Below are 17,990 nucleotides of genomic sequence, written 5' to 3' on the forward strand. Positions count from 1 at the left end.
GTGACTACCATGAGTGCTCAGATCTGCAGAACAAGAAGTTGGGGACCAGTGGGACATCAGAGCAGCACCAGACGGTCTGACATATCACTACAGTGCCAGGAGGAGGCAGATGCAGAAAACCAGACTGAAAGAGTGGAGAAGTCCCCAGACTGGAGGCTGCAACAAGGTAGGATGGCTCAGTGGTTAGAAGTGCTGGCTGTGCGATCCTGAGGACCAGAGCTTGGACTCAGCGCCTGCATAAGCTGCGTGGCCTGCACATGCCTGTAACCCCACCTCCGAAAGGAGACAGGACTAGTGGGGCTTGCTGGCTTCCGGTTTAGCTAAAAAACAAACCACAAACCCCAGATTCAGGAAGAGACCCTGCCTCATGGGGGACAAGTGATAGAAGACACTGGATACCCTTTTCTGGTCTCTATACACAAACACACTTCTCCCCTGCCCCCACCCCCTTTTTTTTTAAAATGTTCCCTGTCTGGAAAGGTGACGGCTCAGTGGTGAAGAGCACTGGCAGAGACATCCATACACACAGATAAATCTTTCTAAATTCCTAAATTTGGTAAAGACACAGACTGAAGAATTGGAAAACTTGGGCAAGTCCGTCCATGTCATGGCAGGCCTGCACATGAATGGAAAACTGTGACAATACTCCATGGCCTGTCTGCCACCTGCATCCCACTAGAGGCCTGAGGCCGTCTTCGGTAGTTCCTCTCATGTCACCTTCGGGAGCAGGGTCAGTGGGGACAGGAAACACCCACACAACATGGGTACAAATCCAACGATTTTAATTTATTATAGATGCGTCTCACCTGTGTGGTCATCCAGTGCTGAACAGTAATAAATACACCTGTTAAAAACCTCCAGTGTTGAATCTGTAAAGTCTTAGGTCATAAAAACAGTTTAAAACTGACGGCTTGCCTTGTTTTGGTAACAGTTGTGCTCAAAAACTCCACCTTCTGGGGTGGCATGGGGTTGTGGAGTTGTGAGTGATCACAGTGCTCCAGCTCCTGGAGACTGAAGCTTCCCGGTGCCAGGTCATTCTTTGTATCCTGGCCATCCTCAGAGGCCACTTGGGGCCACCCTTCACCCTCGCAGCAGTGAGTGACCTCAGACCACGTCACGTAGACTTTCCTCTCACACAGGTCGATCCTTAGCAGTCCCGTGCACTCATGGGAGCGCAGCGTGCTGTGAAAGTCCTTGTAGTTGACGGCCTTGTTTAGTGTCTCCCATCCAAGAGCAGCTGTTCGACTCACCTACACCTGATCCGGACAGCAGTGAATGCTGAACTAGACGGGTCTGAACAACTCTGGGCCCCAGTCCCTTGGGCTTGGCCGCATGGTGGCTTACGGTGGGCTGGTCACAGCAGTCTTGGTGTGAGTTTCCAAAAAGAATTTGGTAACCATTGAAAAGTGGGACTGTGGCTTTGTTTCTCTGCACAATTGGCCACTTAAAGCAAAATGATGTAATTGGTCAGATTTTGGGGGTGGAGCCCCTGCCTGCCCAGAGAGCCCTGGAGTTTGAAAGAGTAGAACATTGGCAGGAAGGAATGTGACATCTTGGAGGACCTCAGGGGTCCCTCTGAATCAGGAACATGAGCACTCAGATCCTATGGGGAGCAGGGACAAAGAAATTCTCCCCCTGCAGTACTGGGCTGACAGGGAAGCTCCAGAGACGTGCCAGGAGTGGGCCTGGCACAAGGGTGTGGGAGTGGCAGAGCTCTCGGGATTTCACCCTGTGGGAAGTCGGCTGTGGCAGCCACACTTCGCAGGCCAGCCCCGTCCTGGATCCAGGGAGCTGAGCGCACACAGCTGTGTGCTCCAAAGGCCAGCAGAACACCCACATTCCCTGGCTTGCTGGCTGGAAGCAGCTGCGGGAGTTGGTGATGGCTGTATCAACTTCAGAGCCCATGTCGTCCCTACCTGGGCACTGTGGGACCAGCTGTGTTGACATTCCAGATGCAAGTACAAATGTGCAAGCTTCCTTGGGATGCCATTTCATGGCTCTCCAGTGTCAGCAAAGTCAGGACATTGTAAAATATATACAGGTACCCATCTTCTCCAAGTCCAGGGCAGATTTACTATGTATTTACAATTTTAAACAGCAACAGGGTACCTTTGCAGAGACTGAGACACCATGGTTTTGTATTGCAAGGAGATGCCCCCGGGGACAGCTGGGCCTTGCCTGCGTCTGGTGTCTGAGCCCTGGCAAGCCAAAGGGCCTGGCATAGTAATTCACCAAGTCCATCTCAGGCTCTCTATGGCTTCTGTCGAGGCCTCTTGTGGCCAGGTCAGCAGCACAGTTTGGGTTCTGTCTGCAGTATGGGGACGGAGCCATGCCAGCCTGACGTCCATCTCTCCCTCTTGAGACATGCCTGTGGCTTTGGCACTTGTCACAAGAGTCTGATGGGCCCTGAGCTCCTGAGAGGGCCAAGGGCTTCCCGTCTGGACATTCCGTGTCGAGCCGGCTGCCACTGCAGGGACCCTCACACCAGGGGCCGGCCTGCCCCACAGGCAGCAGTCCCAGGCTTCAAGAGCTGAGGGCTTGACTGGCAGTCTGTCCAGTTGACTGCGCCTCATGGTTTCCTGATGGTTCAAATTGAAGTTTCATTACTGCCTCTGTGTGTGGGAAGAATTGCCAGGCGTGTGGAGGGTCAGTGATGGCGGCAATCGGATGGAATCCAAAGTCGTTTAGGGGCAGACACTCCCAGTCAGGGGGGAGGGGGAGCCTGGGGGCTCTAGGGGCCCTGGATGGGGAGAGCTGGTGCCCCCACCCACCTTCACAACACCATGGGATCCAAGGCTACTTACTCTGAGTCGGAGCCATTGGCCTGAGCACTCCCTGTGCATACACTCATGGCCACCCCGTTGAGATGTTCACGGCCCGGCTCCCTCCTTGGAGTCTTGATGGTAATAACACAGTCAGTGGTACGGACACCATCACCAGAACCAAGGGAGGACGTGCGGGAGGACGAGGGGCTTTGCTCACAGTCGGCCAGCTTCTCTCGAAGGCGGCACTTCAGTGGCTGCTCTGGCAGTGGTGGCGGGTAGGTGACTTTGTTTTTCAGGATGCCTAGGAGGAGGGAGGAGAGCACCCAGTCAGTCCAGGCCAACATAGGTGCAGTGGCTCAGTTGGGGATGGATAGTGTTGAGCAAGTGAATGCACCTGGCCTGGTTCTCGCTGACTTGCCCAGGTCTAAACCCACATTCTCCACAGGAACCCCCTGCACCTGCTGAACAAGGACTCCTGGCCCCATCCCAGGTGCTGCATGAGGGTTTGCTCCAGGGACGCAGCAGGGCCCTCCCGAGGTACCTTTCCGCTGCTCCTGGGGCTGGCTGCTGAGCACAGCCACTGGCTTGGCCAGGACTCCACTTTCCAGGTCAGGGGGCCGGTCACCACAGTGATTGCCCTGTGCCTGCCGGTGGAGCTCCACGCTGACCTTGGTCTCCACCTTCAGGTGGGGCTCAGTGTCCAGCTCCTCACTGTCGCTCCCAGCCAGGCTTTCATCGGGCCAGCCAGCTGGGACATGGTTGGCTAGAGCATCTGCTGAAATAAGAATGACACTGGGTTAGACTTAAAAGCCACACCCCTGTCACACCCCGGGTCTGCTAGACCCCAAGAGTTGCCCTGACCTCATTCTGGCTTGCTGGACTAGCGGAGTCATACGCTAAAGATGGAGACACTGAGACCACATTGATGTTGGGGACCCTGGTATGTGATCCCCACTGTTCTACCCAACACTGGGAGCCACATGCTGGCTGCTCTTTGCCTGCCTTTTCCAGCCTTCCACAGTGATACGTCTGTGGAAGACCCCAAATTCCTGCCTCTGCCAGGGAGATGGTATGGGCAACTTTCTGGGGTCTCTGAGCTCAGAGTGTGCCCACAGCCCACTGTTGAAAGTCCACTCTGGCCTGCTGTGTCTCTACTGCTCACCTTTTGGGGTACTATGGACGGGGCCCCCAGCCGGATTCCATTTGTCTTCAGCATCCCCCCCATCGTCCTCGCTGTCTGATGAGTGTGAAGAGGCGTAGGAACTACTGTGTTCATCCAGGGACAGTTCACTGTCAGAGTCAGAGTCAGGGCCTGCAGGGGCAGAGTAGAGTGGGGAGCTCAGGCCCTGACTCCAGCTGAGCACGAGGCCACCAATGCTCCTCCAGGGCATATGCAGTCCAGTACCTCAGGGGTCGGGGGGGGGTCAAGAAAGGGGAGGAAGGCAAGAAAGGGGCAGGGGCTCTGGTGCCTGCCGGGGAAACCATACCATGGGGTTTCTTGGAGTTCCTAGGGATGAAGGATGTATCTGGTTCTCCGTGGCTACCACGCGCTGGTCCAGAAGACACACTGAGCTTCTGGACCCCTTCATCCCTAGACAGGGTAGAAGTGGGGTAGACTCAGCACGCTGTCCCTGAGTGACAGCAATGGGCTGTCAATGTCCCAGCACATCCTATTGGAAGCCGCGTGAGGCTCTGGAAGATCCTCTAAACCCACCCCATTTGTGCTCATCAACAGCAGCAACTGATACAACAGCCTTGCTGGCATCTGGAGGGCAGACCGAACAACAGGGCTCACAGCCAGGGCGGTGTTCACCCCAGGGAAACAGTGGGTAGGTACAGAGGCCTGACCTGGTGGTACTGTCCAGAGAGGCTGTGGACTCGCCCAGGGCCGTGCGGAGCATGTCTGGTCCTTCGCTGTACGTGTTGTTGCAGTTGAGGGAGCGCTGGGGGGAGGGGCGGGAGGCCACTGGTGAGCAGAAGCCACCGAGGTTGGTACTGCCCCTGAGCAGCCCCCATGATAGCGCTCTGACTGGCCCTGCCAGCACGGGGAAGGGGAGACGGGGCTGCACACCTAAGCCTCGTGGCAGAGGGGAGAATATTCTCTGGTCCACACAGTGGGGACACCTCACTCCCTAGGGACACTGCTCCTGGTTGTCCTGGGGAAACCTGTCCTGGCCATATCTTCCAAAGACCTTACAAGTGGGACTATAGTTTTTTTTTTTTCTTTTCTTTCTTTCTTTCTTTCTTTCTTTCTTTCTTTCTTTCTTTCTTTCTTTCTTTCTTTCTTTCTTTCTTTCTTTCTTTTTTTTGGTTTTTCGAGACAGGGTTTCTCTGTGTAGCTTTGCGCCTTTCCTGGAACTCGCTTTGGAGACCAGGCTGGCCTCGAACTCACAGAGATCCGCCTGCCTCTGCCTCCCGAGTGCTGGGATTAAAGGCATGTGCCACCACCGCCCAGCAGGACTATAGTTAGAAAGAGACACGCCCAGGACAGCTCTGTCCTGTGGTGTGTGGACAGCTCCGAGATGAAGTCCACGGAGTGGAGTTTGTTTGGTCCTCACAGCTCCCGACCCTGCCATGACAGTGCCACAGGCTCCCAGGCCTGGAGGGGTCTCTGGCGCCTCCTACCGTTAGCAGGGTGGCCCTTGTGGTGGCTGAGTCATCCAGATGCAGCTTCTTCCCGGCCAGCACTGCCCTCAGGTGCTTCCGCACCTCTCGGTGGGTCACGCAATGGAACAGGAGGACAAAGATGCCCTGGAGGAGGGGGATGGGTATCAGGTCAGTGTGACTCTCAGGGTCCTGCTGCTGCTGCTGCTGCACCAGGCACCTGACTGTCCACCAAGGAAAGCCTAGTTCAGGGCAGCCTGGCTGACACAATCCAGGAAATGCCCCAAGGCCCATTAGGCCTCGACTCCAGGCGGGGCTACTGGTTTCTTCATAGGGGAGCCTCAGCAACTAAGGTATCTGGACAGGGCAACAGTCCACAGCCTTAATGGCCATCAGGGCTCCCAACATTATGCCACAAACTCACTAGGCAGCACCTGGTGTGAAACATGAAAAGGCTACTCCTATTTCTTGAGAACACCAACGGGCTTTGGGCCAGACTGCAGCAGTGTTGGGGGGGAGGTGAGGGGCGGGGGGGGGGGGGGAGACAAGCTTTATCCTGCCCAAGCCAGGGCAATGTCTTGACAGACTCAGGGCCTGGAGGCAGGGCTGGGACAAGTAGAGAACACAGGCTTCCTCCTCTGCAAGTGCAAGGACTGAGGCTCCCCCCCACACACACACTTCTCACTATAGCTGCCCCAGGACAGAGGTCACAGAGCGGCCCCAGCAGGTGACTGCTGGCCCCTACCTGCAAGCAGCTGAAGGCCGCGAAGAGGTAGTGGAAGCTCAGAGTGTCACTGTTTACAGCCAGTAGTCCCAGCAGCCAGGTGGCGCTGACGAGCAGCAGCAGCAGGAAGGCGGTCCGCAGCAGGGAGCTGTGGGAGGGGAGGGCGAGGACAGACAGACAGGTCTTTCCCTCTCTCGAGTTCATTCAGACCATCATCCTATGTGTGTCTGTCCGTCCATCCACCTACAACCCCACCCCAACCCTAGCTTCCACCAGGGACAAGGCAGACAGAGGTTATGTGGGTAGAGGTGTCGGCATAAGATGATAACTCAATTAAAACAAAGGATGAGCCTCGACCACCAAAATGAGCCACGGCTTGCAACATTCCTTAATGTTACTCGGATCCAATGGCTGCTGGGCAAGGCCATGCTAGCTTCTGTGAAATGTGAACACACAAAAGGGGTGCAGAGCAGAGTGGCCAAGGCCAGAGAGACCGACTGAGACAGAGAACTCCCATGCCAGCCTCTACCGCCATGGGACTCAGGCAAGCCCCTCCCCCACTCAGTCACCCCATTAGTCAAAGCACATGACCACTGCATGTCCCTTTCAGAGTCGTGGAAGAGCTTTGTGGCCGTGTGACTTAGGGTCACAGTGGGACCTGAAGAAAGTGGACGAAGCTGTAGCCTCTGGGCCCGGACTCTATTCACTCCCTCTTCTCCATGTCAGACTCAGCTCCCTTCCTCAGGCTGGGGGGCTGGCACCCTCCTGTGTCTCTTATAGTCACTCTCTTCTCACCCTGCTTCTTGCATATCATGCTATAAGGGGTATAATGGTCATAAACACACACACAACTAAAACTCAGCATGTCCCTCCTAGGCTACATCAGGGGGTTTCCTACACTCCTGAGGCCCTGGCATCATCACCACAACCAAACAGAAAGCTCCATTCCCAGCCCACCTGCTGGATGCCACCCAACACTAAACATGTGTCTGTGAATTCGGGACCCTCTCCTACCCATGTCCCTCCTCTTCCTCCAGTTCCTATGGCCTGGCCTATCTCAGGACATGAACCCACTGTCTGTGCCTCCCTGCTGGGCTAGTCACCACTGCTTCTTCCACATCCATGCCAGCTGTACCCCTGCAGGTTCAGTAGTTGCCCTCATCCTCTGCCTGACTCCCTGGGGTAAGTATGTGGCTAACAGACCAGACAGCTGGGTGATGGGCACTTTCATATGAGACTCAGTCCAACATGTACTCTCTATCTTTGGGGGCTCTCAGGGCCCAGCTGAAAGGCCTGGTGGGGGTTGGTTAGTGTTATGTCCCACCCACTGGATTCAGCCACAACTTACACAACCCCCTTTCTCTCATAGTAATGGCGTTTTCTTTGGCAGGAAACCTTTGCAGACAGGACAAAGATGACCGTGTTGATCTAGGAAACAAGAATAGCAGCTGGGGTAGTGGGCTCTTCTGATGTCTCCAAGGTGATCCTCACCAGCCAAACACTTCTGCATATTTTCAAACGTATCTAGAGGTGTGGTGGGGTGAGAGGCCTTGGCCCCAGATGAGTTAAGCCAGGCCATGCTGTGGCCAGGCCTTAGCCTGCCACTCTAGGCTTCCAGTGGGCATGAAATAGGCCCCAGAACCTGGGGGGGGGCGTCTAAAGATGGGGTCCCAGAACAGCCTGGGAACTCTGCTGACAGTTACTATGAGGCATATCCTTCCTGCCAACCCCGGCCACCCTGAGGAACTGCTGACCACAGCCAGCCCACCCTGGAGCACCTGAGCTCGTGTGTCCTGAGGGGCATGTCTGGGGACTCAACACTCACGATTATAACCATTCCGACAGGCCCAGCAAAGCTCCAGATCAGGCTGTCCTGAAGGGACAGCCAGCAGAAGTCAGGGTTCCCGTAGCCCTGAGGGTCCAAGCCAACAGCCAGTCCTGTGCATATTAGAGAAGAGAGTGACACCTGGGTGGTCATCTACCTGCCCAGGAGGAAAGCTGAAGCCAGGCAGGGCCACCCAGAAACCCCAAACCACCCTCCTCAGAGACCGAGGAGCCAGAGGGAAATGTATCTGAACTCCTTAAACTAAGTTGGGGGTTGGCTACTCCCTGCGGCCAGGAGGCAGCCACTGCCTGTAGCTAATAACTTCATCTGCTTAAGGGCCCTCGGGTATAATCTTATGATCTTTTAAAAGATACATGTTTGTAAAAATAAATCAACTTTGAAATGTAAGCTAGAACTGTGAACTGCCTGGATCGAGAGAGCAAACCCCCTTGGAAGCAGTGGTATTTCCCATTCGGAACTCAACAGGCCATTGGGGAGGCCTCCCACTGACACCTCAAGATGGCGTCTATACTGAGGAACATACGTCATCTTCTAGGTGTCCCTCATTTCAATGTTCTCATAATGACACCAGACCTCGAAAGAGATAAAACCTCCGTCAAGCAACAAGAGGCACCCGCCCCCCTCTCTCTACCACCCAGCCTACATGTCTGAAAGTATGAAAGTCACTTGGGGGTCCCTTGGAGTAGGGATGAGTTATATGAGAACCCTAGGAGCCTGGGGATTGTGTCCAGATCCCTGAAATGGCCCCCAGAGTCTGTCAGGAAGGGGGTTCAAGCCTCCTGTTGAGAATGGAAGTGTGGATCTTCCTCAGCAGGAGGCAGATGTTGGCTTTCTATAGTTATTGAAAAGTGTAGGCCAGGCATGATGGCACACGCCTTTAATCCCAGGTCTTGGGAAGCAGAGGCAGGCAGATGTCTGAGTTCAAGGTGTTAGCCTGGTCTACAGAGCAAGTCCCAGGATAGCCAGGGCTACACAGAGCAATCCTGTCTTGGAAAACCAAAGAAAGAAAAGGCGGGCTGAGGAGTATGCATAAAGCAGCCCTCAGCTGGAAGTCATTCAGTCGTTATATTGGTTGATTTGTTATATTGGTGATGGACAGTCATGTCCGTCCATCTGTGCACCCCCTAGCCCACCCTTCGTGACCTAATCATTTCCCACCTCTTCACTCACTCACACCCACACCCACTCCTCCTGTGACCGGAGCAGAACGTCTTCCAGTTAGGCACTGCACAAAGAACCCCAAAGTACCCTGGCCCAGCGGCTCACACCTGACCAGAGACCCATCTCCTCATGGGCTGGGACTGGCTACCCTTCTATACCCAGCTAAATGTAGAGGGCCAGGAGAAAAGGAGGCCGGATGGCTCGAGGAACATCTGTGCTTTCACACAGGTCACCCTGGCAGAGCTGCCCTGCGTGTCCTTACCTGTGACAATGGCAGGGATGCCCCAGCCCACCACGTGGTAGAACCTCATGGGCCCCGTGTCGATGTTGCGCACTTCCGTCAGCATGCGGTAGACATGCAGGTTCTCCACCAGGGTCCAGGCAAAGGTGCTCATGGAGACGTAATGCAGGAGGATGGCGACCACCGTGCAGAGAAACTGGGCAGAGGAGAGCAGGTTCAGCAGGCAGCTATAAGGCCCGGGGACTGCTAAGGGGGCAGGCTGGCAAGCACCCTATAAAACTGCGCATGGGTGGTTCAAGCCTAGGGGTAATCCCCTCCTGAAGCGGAAGCCAGATTGTCAGGAGTGACCACATCAGGCTATTCTGCAATGTCAGGGTCTCTAGTGTCTCCAAAGGGCAGGGAAGCTCCTCTCCTCCTGTGTGATACAGCAGGGGTGACTGAGCATGACGGCCACTGCATCTCTCCTGATGTAGATGATAGAAGAAGGCATGGGGGATCCACCCAAGGACCCCTCCTCAGCCTGGGGTCACTACCAAGAATGGGTGTGATTCAGGAACAAGGCACAAGCACCAGTCTTTCTGAGAATCTGGAAATAACCATTAAATACATAAAACACTATGGAGTCGCATCTGCTCAGGCTGAAAGCTCCCAGGCCGGGACTTCGGCCTGTGTTCCCAGAACATGTCGCCACATGGTTTCTACAGCCAGTGGGTATAGCTGGGGGTCGGGTGGGGGCCACTTCCTTCAGGGTCCTCTCTGTCCAGTAGGAACGATGTCTTGAAGTTTTTCTGCTGATCTAAGGCCAGGGAAGAAGGGGACTGTCCCACCTGTCTGTTTTTAACTGGACAGGGCTATGTGTCGGGCCAAAGGCTCAGTGCTACAAATGAAAACTCAACGTATGGGCTGAAGGCTGGCATGCCTCTCCTTGGGTAGGTAGCCAGCTGCGGAAGCCAGCTCCTCCTGCTTCGGTTCAGAAGACCCAGCGGTACCTAGGCACATAAGTAACCAGGAGGGACAAGACACACTGGGCTCCCTAAGTTCAGCCTAGGAAGCTATTAGTATAAACCCAGCCCCAGGTGTTCCACAATGGAACTTGAAGATGTAGCCCAGGGCAGCTGCTCATGGGCCTTTGGGGAGGACCTGCCCTAGCTGGGGCTTCCAGGCCAGCGAGCTGGAAGGTGACGCAGGTTCCCAATAGGAAGTTAAGGCAGACAGGGTAGAAAATAAGGGGAGAAGGAGAGAGAAGTGGAAGAATCTGGCCCTATTCCAGTTGGCCACCTGGACAAGCTAGCCCTACCTTGAGCCACACCCCTAACCCCAGCCACAACTGACCCTCCCCCCAAGCTGGGCCAAACTCACAGCAGGCTCCCACCCTGACGGAAAGCACCATCTAGCCCCACAGCTGGTCACACCCTTATCAAAGCCCACTGCTGACCACACCCACAGATGGGGCCCACACTGGCAGGTACAGTCAGTCCTATGCTGTGCCCTTGACTATCATCTGGGCCTCAGTGTCTTCTCTGGGAAGATCCCCCTCACAGATTCACACAGGTAGGAGGGGAGCCACCACCCAACCTCCTAGTAGATGTGGTTATGTTCGAATACCAGGTCACTACACTCTGAGGAAGGTCAGCAGAGCAGAGACTGGAGGGTGCCATGACAGGACCACCGGCTGCCGGGTCAACCGCCAAGGGCCAGGTGCTCTCCGGAAATGACACCCAGACAGCACGAGGGACTTCAGTAACCATCAACACTTGTCACCTATACTGCAAAGCCAAATACAAAACAGTGCCCAGCTGGGCCATGCCCTCTGCTGGCATCAGCATGCCAGCCTTGAGGGGGCAAGCCTGAGCTGGATCAACCCACACCATGTGCCATTTCCTGAGTGGGAAGTGCAGCGGGTTCAGTTGGAGGGCGAGGGTGAGAAGGTCGGCTAGCTGTTGCTTTAAGTGGTGCGAAAGTAAACCCTCAAACAAACAAACAAACACCGCTTGAAAAAAGGCCTGGAAACTGGCAGGAGGACCTGGCGGGCTTGTGTGTTCACACGTCTACACTAAACATACTTGCTTTTCCAGAACAGAACAAACACACACTAAATCATTTCAGCCTGTCAGGCTTCTGAGAGATAAACAGCCTCGCCCAGAGATAGGACTGTGAGTTTAGATAAAACCCAGGCACCATGCCAAGCCCCGGCCACTACACACCTTCCTCCCAGGATGCATTTGCCTGGTCTGTGCTCAGTGGTGCCCGGAAAGCTTTCACTTCAGGCAGGCGCTGAGTCAGAAAAGAGCGGTGGCCTCTCAATGCTCCACACGCCAGCCATACTTAGTTGTAGGGAGTGGCCTGCAGCCGATGATGGTACTTTCCTCTACCCAGACCTTGGGGAAGCACAGCTACAGGACCCAAAAGGAATCTCAGCTTCCTGAGCCTGCACCCAGGCTATGCATGCGGAGGAGGTTGGGCCTCCTGTGTCCATGCCTGTGAGGGATAATGCCTGGCTCAGGAAGTGGCAGGGAGGTTTGGTCCTTGTTCTTAATCCAGCCCCATGCTTCTGTGACCCTGCAGGAAAGCCACCAAGTTCATCAATGGGACTAGGTCGAGGACAGCCTGGAAAAGTGTGCCTAGGAGGTAGCAGGGTCTGCCCTCTCTCCTGAGGGTTCTGGCCACTCAGGAAGGTGTCTGTGCTCGCTGGGGAATTCCAGCTTTGCAGCCTTCTTCCTGCTCCTATCCCAGAGCCTGGGTTGGAGATCAAGTCTCCACGCCTGGGCTCTGTGCTTTGCGCCCTGGGTAGCTGTGTCCAGCTGCCACCTATTCATCCCATTCCCAGCAGCTACATCTACCCTCCTCCACCCCAGAGCCCTTAAAACTACCCCAGCCCTTCCTCCTTCCCACCCTGGCCTCTGTTCTGGGCCTCAACTACCAGGCCTGTGTTGGAGCACAGAGTTCTGGCTGGTTGCCATGGCACTTCAGGGCATGATAGAGCCCACACACAGAAGATGGCATTCTGTCAAGTGCCCCCCGCCCCCAGGCTATTGATGGATTGATGGAATGGGCCTATTCCTGCATCTTTCCTGGACACCTTCCAGTGGGTGGCATTGGGTAGTCTCACACAACCCCCTTCCCTGACCTAGCTCACAACCAGCCAACAGGTAGAGGGTGGGAGGTATTCCTGAATCCTGGTAGATTGAATGTATAGTTGCATTTTTATATCCAAGGGCTCTGCATCCAAAGATGGCGAACATTTATGATAAAGAGTTAGACCTGTACTAAGTATGCATCATTCCCTCTTCACCCTTCTCTAAACAGTACAGCCCAACCCTTAGTCACATAGCGCTTGCCTCACATTGCTATCAAGCAACCCAGGGACACTATGACATGCGCAGGAGGAAGTGCCCTGTGCGGACGGTACCTCATCTGAGACGTCTTTTGGTTTGGTAATCACAGGACCCAAGATAAGTCCATGTAGAAAGGACCACAGTTGTAGTACCCACCCTGGGGGACCAGAGTGAGGCTGAAGGAAAGGCTAACCACAGCATCAGCACCGCATAGGGCACCACCCTGCACCAGAGGCTGCTGCAAGCGTGATGGTATCCAGGTCAGGGTAACCCCTGAAAGTCTGGGTCACTGCATGCACCAGTGAAGGGCTGCTGACCTTGTAACACTCTAGGCTGTCAGTCACTGTTCAGTTCCAGGTGTGAAACAAATGACATACACACAGAGTGCCCTGTAGCAAGTCCAGGGCAGGCAATAAACTTCGGATGGGAGAGTGATATCCCTCCCCTCTGGTAGTTAAAAGTCTACATGGCAGAGGCCTCCTTGGGGTCTACAGGGAGGTGGCACCGAGGGCCAAGTACCTAATCCTCTGACTCTACCACCTCTACCTGAGTGGCCCTGTGGGTGACCCCAAGTTTGTCAAGACCGTCTTTCCTTACACATCCGCCTCTCAGCAGCAGGAGGTTAATGGGCGGACCCTGTAAGTGAGCTTCCAACAGAGTCCTCACAGGAGCAGAGCTGACCTGCAATCACCCTCCCTCCCCAAATTCCCAACAAGTGGGCTGGACCTCACATATTTTGAAATTCTCATGTGGATATATGGAAAACCACAGCTGGTTAGCTGGGGCCACCCAAGGTCATAACCCCATTGTGTCCTACAATTTTGCCTTCCGTCAAGCTATCAAAGACCTTGACACTGTCAGCAGCAGTGTGGACCTGGGTTACCTCCTCAGGGCTGCTCCCTTTTTTCCTGAGACATCATCTCTGGACACCAGTCTGTCCCTCCCGGAGCCACCATCACCAATGGACTATAAAAGCTCCCCAGGCCCGCTCCACGTAGCTCAGTCAGAGGCAGCTCTCCATTCCTTCAGAGCCAGATTTAATCGGCTCTCACATGGATGCCCACACCCTTCCCTCCGCTCCTCCGCTCCTCCGCTCCTCACATTCAGATGCTCTGGACAGTGCACAGGAGTGCAGCTGTCCTTACACTCAGGCTGCTGAACTTCCTGAATTGTCCCCAGGATTTTATCCGTAGGTTGTTTCAGAATTTTCTGTGGAATCCAACATGTCAAGGGTTTTCATTCTTTCTACATGTGGCCCCATCGAGTCCTTCCTCTCACACCTTAGTGAATAAGAATGGAGTAAGGTAGGTTCCTGCCATTAGGAACCACAGCTAAGGCCACCTACTGGTTCCCTCCACTGCCGTGCTAGTGTGTGTGTGTGTGTGTGTGTGTGTGTGTGTGGTGGTCCTTGTCCTAGGTTAAGGAGCTCCCTTTTCTAGTTTGTTCAAAGGGAGTTTTCTCCCGCCCCCTTCTTTCTAATCATGGAAGAGTATAAAAATTATCTATCTTTTTCTGCATTAAGAAAAAATATTTTCTCCTTAAATGTAGTGTTAGGGATGTAGCTTAGTGGTTAGAGGGCCTCATACCAGAGGCCCTAGGTTTGTTCAGTCCCCAACACTGCCAAAATCAGGGAGTGCAGGCACAAGGGCCTATAATCCCAAACACTCCAGAGGTGGAAGCCAGAGAGTCTGGACTTCAGGTTCATGCTGGGCCTCAGCTGACTCAAGCCCACTCGGGCTACATCAGCCCCTGCGTCCAAACAGCGAAAGGAAACTTGGATCATTCCTTATTTTTTTTTTTTTTTTTTTTTTTTTTTGGTTTTTCGAGACAGGGTTTCTCTGTGTAGCTTTGCGCCTTTCCTGGAACTCACTTGGTAGCCCAGGCTGGCCTCGAACTCACAGAGATCCGCCTGGCTCTGCCTCCCGAGTGCTGGGATTAAAGGCGTGCGCCACCACCGCCCTGGATCATTCCTTATATGTGGTGATGAGAATGACATTTATAGGTTTACATGCTACTAAATCATCTTCACGTCTGTCCTAAGATAAACCCAGCTGGGTTCTGTTATCTACATACAGATACTGATGCATCCCCAGTGCCAGCCTTCCGTATCTTAGGTGAGAATGCAACCACTCAGCCACGGTTCGACTGCGTTGCCCCAAACCGTTCACGCTGCCTTCCTGCCTCCTTTCTCAGCCCCAGTGTCTGTGATTGGCGCTTTTCCCCCCGTTAGAGAATTTTCCCTTTAAATAATGCCTTATGACTATTTAATCTTCTTATCCCCTTCTTCTCCACTTGGTTTCTGCCTTATTCTTCCCTTCCCAAACCTCCTCAAGGTCCCAGTGTTCTTTTGCTAAAGACCCTTAGCTCACTGGATTTCAGGTTTCCTTTAAAAAAGATGTTGATTTTTAAGTAAACAGGTATTTTGTCTGCATGTATGTGCACCATGTGTGTGCAGTGCCCATGGAGGCCAGAAGAGGGTGTTGGACCCCTGGAACTGGAGGTTGTTGAGAATGGAACCCAGGTCCTCTGGAAAGGCTCTTAACCTCCAAGCCATCTCTCCAGCCCCCACTACCTTTATTCTATCATCAGCAACATGATTTCAACTCTTTGATTTTACTATACCCTGTGAATTATTATTTTAAATCACATTTACTTATTTTGAGTGTGCATGTGTGTAGAGTATGCATGCCACGGGTACATGTGTGGAAGTAAAAAGACAACTGATGGGAGTGTGCTTCCTCCTGCCACTGTGAGGATCCTGGGGATTGAACTCAGGTCATCAGGCTTGGCAGCAGGGACCATCACCCACTGTGCCCTCTTGCCCAGTCTGCGAGGTCAGACATGATATTTCTAGTAAGATTTTTCCTTCAGTAAGATTCCTAGAAAATTTTCTTAAACTTGTGTCTTCTATAGGTGTATTTTGAGTTTGTTTAACCAGGTACATAGAACAGCAGGCATCTACCGTCCCAGTGTGTAGACCCCTGTGATCATTCCATAGCTGCCCTCTGTCCCTGGTACAACCATTTGTCTTCAGTCTCATAATCAGAGATCCTTGGCTTTGTCTAAGCTGGCACTCGGTCACATCTCATGACTGTCAATCTTGGTGCCACTTACAAATGTCCCTCCTGTGGGCTATCTTTGCATCAGTGACCAATTCCATCAATCACCCGTGTCAGAGAAGAGTATGTGCCCGGGAGCTGTGCCTGGACAGGCCTTGCTAGTGAGAGCATGCTGGCCACAGATCCAGCTGTGTAAGTAAGGTGCAGGTAAGGATTCCCATTGCTTTCCATGTCCTTCCTCCACAACACTTAGGTTCTGCATGCTAACATCTGGAGACATGAACGCTAACATCAGGAGGCTCTCCAGTCTGGACACTACTCTACCCTGGTGACCTCTAGAGCATGGAGTGCATGACTGCCATGAGCAGCCAGGACCCCTGTGAGGTTCTGCAACACCTCTCAGGCTCATACAGTTCTCCAGGATCCAAGGCAACATTCAACAAACCTACCCAACACTCAACATCCCTGCATTTAATCATATAACTGGAGGTTCCCTGTCTTTCCTCTCCTCCTCCTCCTCTTCCCCACCTGTCCTCTCAGCAGGTTCCTTCCTCTTCTTTGGTCCTATACATCCCCAGAAACCACTTCCTTGCTCTATGCATTGGTTGCTCCTTGAGCAAAGCCCAGGGCTGTCATGGACGTGGAGACAACGGAGGGGTAGGGAACCTGTGCACCACTATCCACTAAAGCTACTGTAACCTACAGGACTCTGGGATTTAGCACATGACTACAGTGCCTTGATGGTTAATTCTAATTGTCAACTTGACACAAGTTAGATTCACCTAGGAAAACAGACTCAATGGGAGACTGTCAAGGTCAGGTAGAATTGTGGGCCTGTCTGGGGGTTGGATTTTCTTGAGTGTTAACAGATGGGAGAAGACCTAGCCCACAGTGGGTGGCAGCATTCTCTAGGCAGGGGGGCCTGGATTATATAAGAGTAGAGAAAGATGGCTGAGTACTAGACATGCTTGCATTTACTCTCTCTCTCTGCTCTTGGTTGGATATGAAGGGACTAGCAGTCTTGAATTCCTGCCTTTGGCTTCCTCACAATGACTGACTATGACCTGCAATCATGAACCAAATAAGCCCTATATCTCTTAAGTTGCTTTTGGTCAGGGTGTTTTCTCACAGTAAGAACCAGAACACCACCTATGAAATCACTAATGCCCATGTCAAGAGGGTGAGACTTGCTGTGTGTGTGGCCTTTGGAGGACCCCATGGAAGCCCTTGGAGGTCTCCATAGGTCATAAAGCCTCGGCTTCCCCAGAGATTCCCTGACACAATGCCCTCACAAGGCAGGTAGGACTCTTCCCCTGCTCCAGGATGACTGAGAGCACACCCAGGTGACAGCATGCCTGAGTGACAACCCTTAGTTCTTGTGGCAGGCTCGGGGGTGGGGGTGGGGGGTGTCTCACCGGGTTCTCGGTCTGGTTGATCCCGACCATGAAGATGAGCTGGGAGAAGAACAGTGCCCCAATGAGGTTCTTGTGAATGCTGTGCAGGTTGGAGCGCAGTGTCCGGACAAGGGAGAGCAGGACGAAGGCCACCAGGAGGGCCACCAGGGACAAGGACAGGGCGGCATAGGTGATGATCTTCAGGGGCAGAACCTCCCCATGCTGTAGGTGGGTTGGTTAAAGAGAAGTGAGGAGTGGGCTCTGGTGTTTGAACAACACAGACAAAACACAGTGATGGGCATCAGATATCACAGGCTGGCAGGGGACCAGATGACTAGTTTGGGATGCTGAGTGAACTCTGGGGATGGATCGGTGGTGGCAACAGCTACCAACATGGGGATATACTAATGCTACCCACCCATGTGTTATATACTTTAGCCAGTGTGGCCTGCACATTTAATCTCAGTCCTCAAGAGGCAGATAGATTTCTGTGAGTTTGAGGCTAATCTGGTCTACATAATGAGACTACTTCCCCCCTGCCCCCCAAAAATTTTTTTTAAAACCCTTCCTACATAGCCGGGTGGTGGTGGCACACACCTTTAATCCTAGTACTCGAGAGGCAGAGCCAGGCGGATCTCTGTGAGTTCGAGGCCAGCCTGGTCTACAGAGTGAGATCCAGGACAGGCACCAAAACTACACAGAGAAACCCTGTCTCGAAGAAAAAAAAAACAAAAAGCAAAAAACCCTCCTACATAAATTCCACTATTAGGAGTGACCAAGACAGTCATTCTAATCCTAAGCTGGCGATCTGCCAAAGGGACTCAGTTTGTGCAAACCCCACATGTCTCCAGTAGCACTGCC

The 17,990-nt window shown here is 53.4% G+C and overlaps 1 protein-coding gene across 3 annotated transcripts in view; it reads right to left on the reverse strand.

Annotated features, from left to right (window-relative positions):
* Positions 1-765: 765 nt before the first annotated feature.
* The window catches only part of Celsr1 (cadherin EGF LAG seven-pass G-type receptor 1), a 142,009-nt gene continuing 124,784 nt past the window's right edge, over positions 766-17,990 (reverse strand). Inside the window, exons 24-35 of one of the 3 annotated variants that reach the window (XM_052748569.1) lie at positions 17,151-17,351; positions 9,363-9,537; positions 7,919-8,031; positions 7,442-7,521; positions 6,115-6,241; positions 5,391-5,516; positions 4,614-4,708; positions 4,253-4,356; positions 3,928-4,077; positions 3,307-3,537; positions 2,805-3,066; positions 766-2,612 (exon numbers count right to left, since the gene is read on the reverse strand). In XM_052748569.1, coding sequence (XP_052604529.1) covers positions 2,588-2,612; positions 2,805-3,066; positions 3,307-3,537; positions 3,928-4,077; positions 4,253-4,356; positions 4,614-4,708; positions 5,391-5,516; positions 6,115-6,241; positions 7,442-7,521; positions 7,919-8,031; positions 9,363-9,537; positions 17,151-17,351 — 1,689 coding nt within the window. In that variant the 3' untranslated portion in view covers positions 766-2,587. Of the gene's footprint in view, positions 2,613-2,804; positions 3,067-3,306; positions 3,541-3,927; positions 4,078-4,252; positions 4,357-4,613; positions 4,709-5,390; positions 5,517-6,114; positions 6,242-7,441; positions 7,522-7,918; positions 8,032-9,362; positions 9,538-17,150; positions 17,352-17,990 lie in introns of all 3 variants that reach the window. The other 2 variants (XM_052748570.1, XM_052748568.1) reach the window with 2 other exon arrangements.

The sequence above is a fragment of the Peromyscus californicus genome, unplaced genomic scaffold (genome assembly GCF_007827085.1).
Source record: "Peromyscus californicus insignis strain IS unplaced genomic scaffold, ASM782708v3 Scaffold_20__1_contigs__length_68692818, whole genome shotgun sequence".
Taxonomy (NCBI): domain Eukaryota; kingdom Metazoa; phylum Chordata; class Mammalia; order Rodentia; family Cricetidae; genus Peromyscus; species Peromyscus californicus.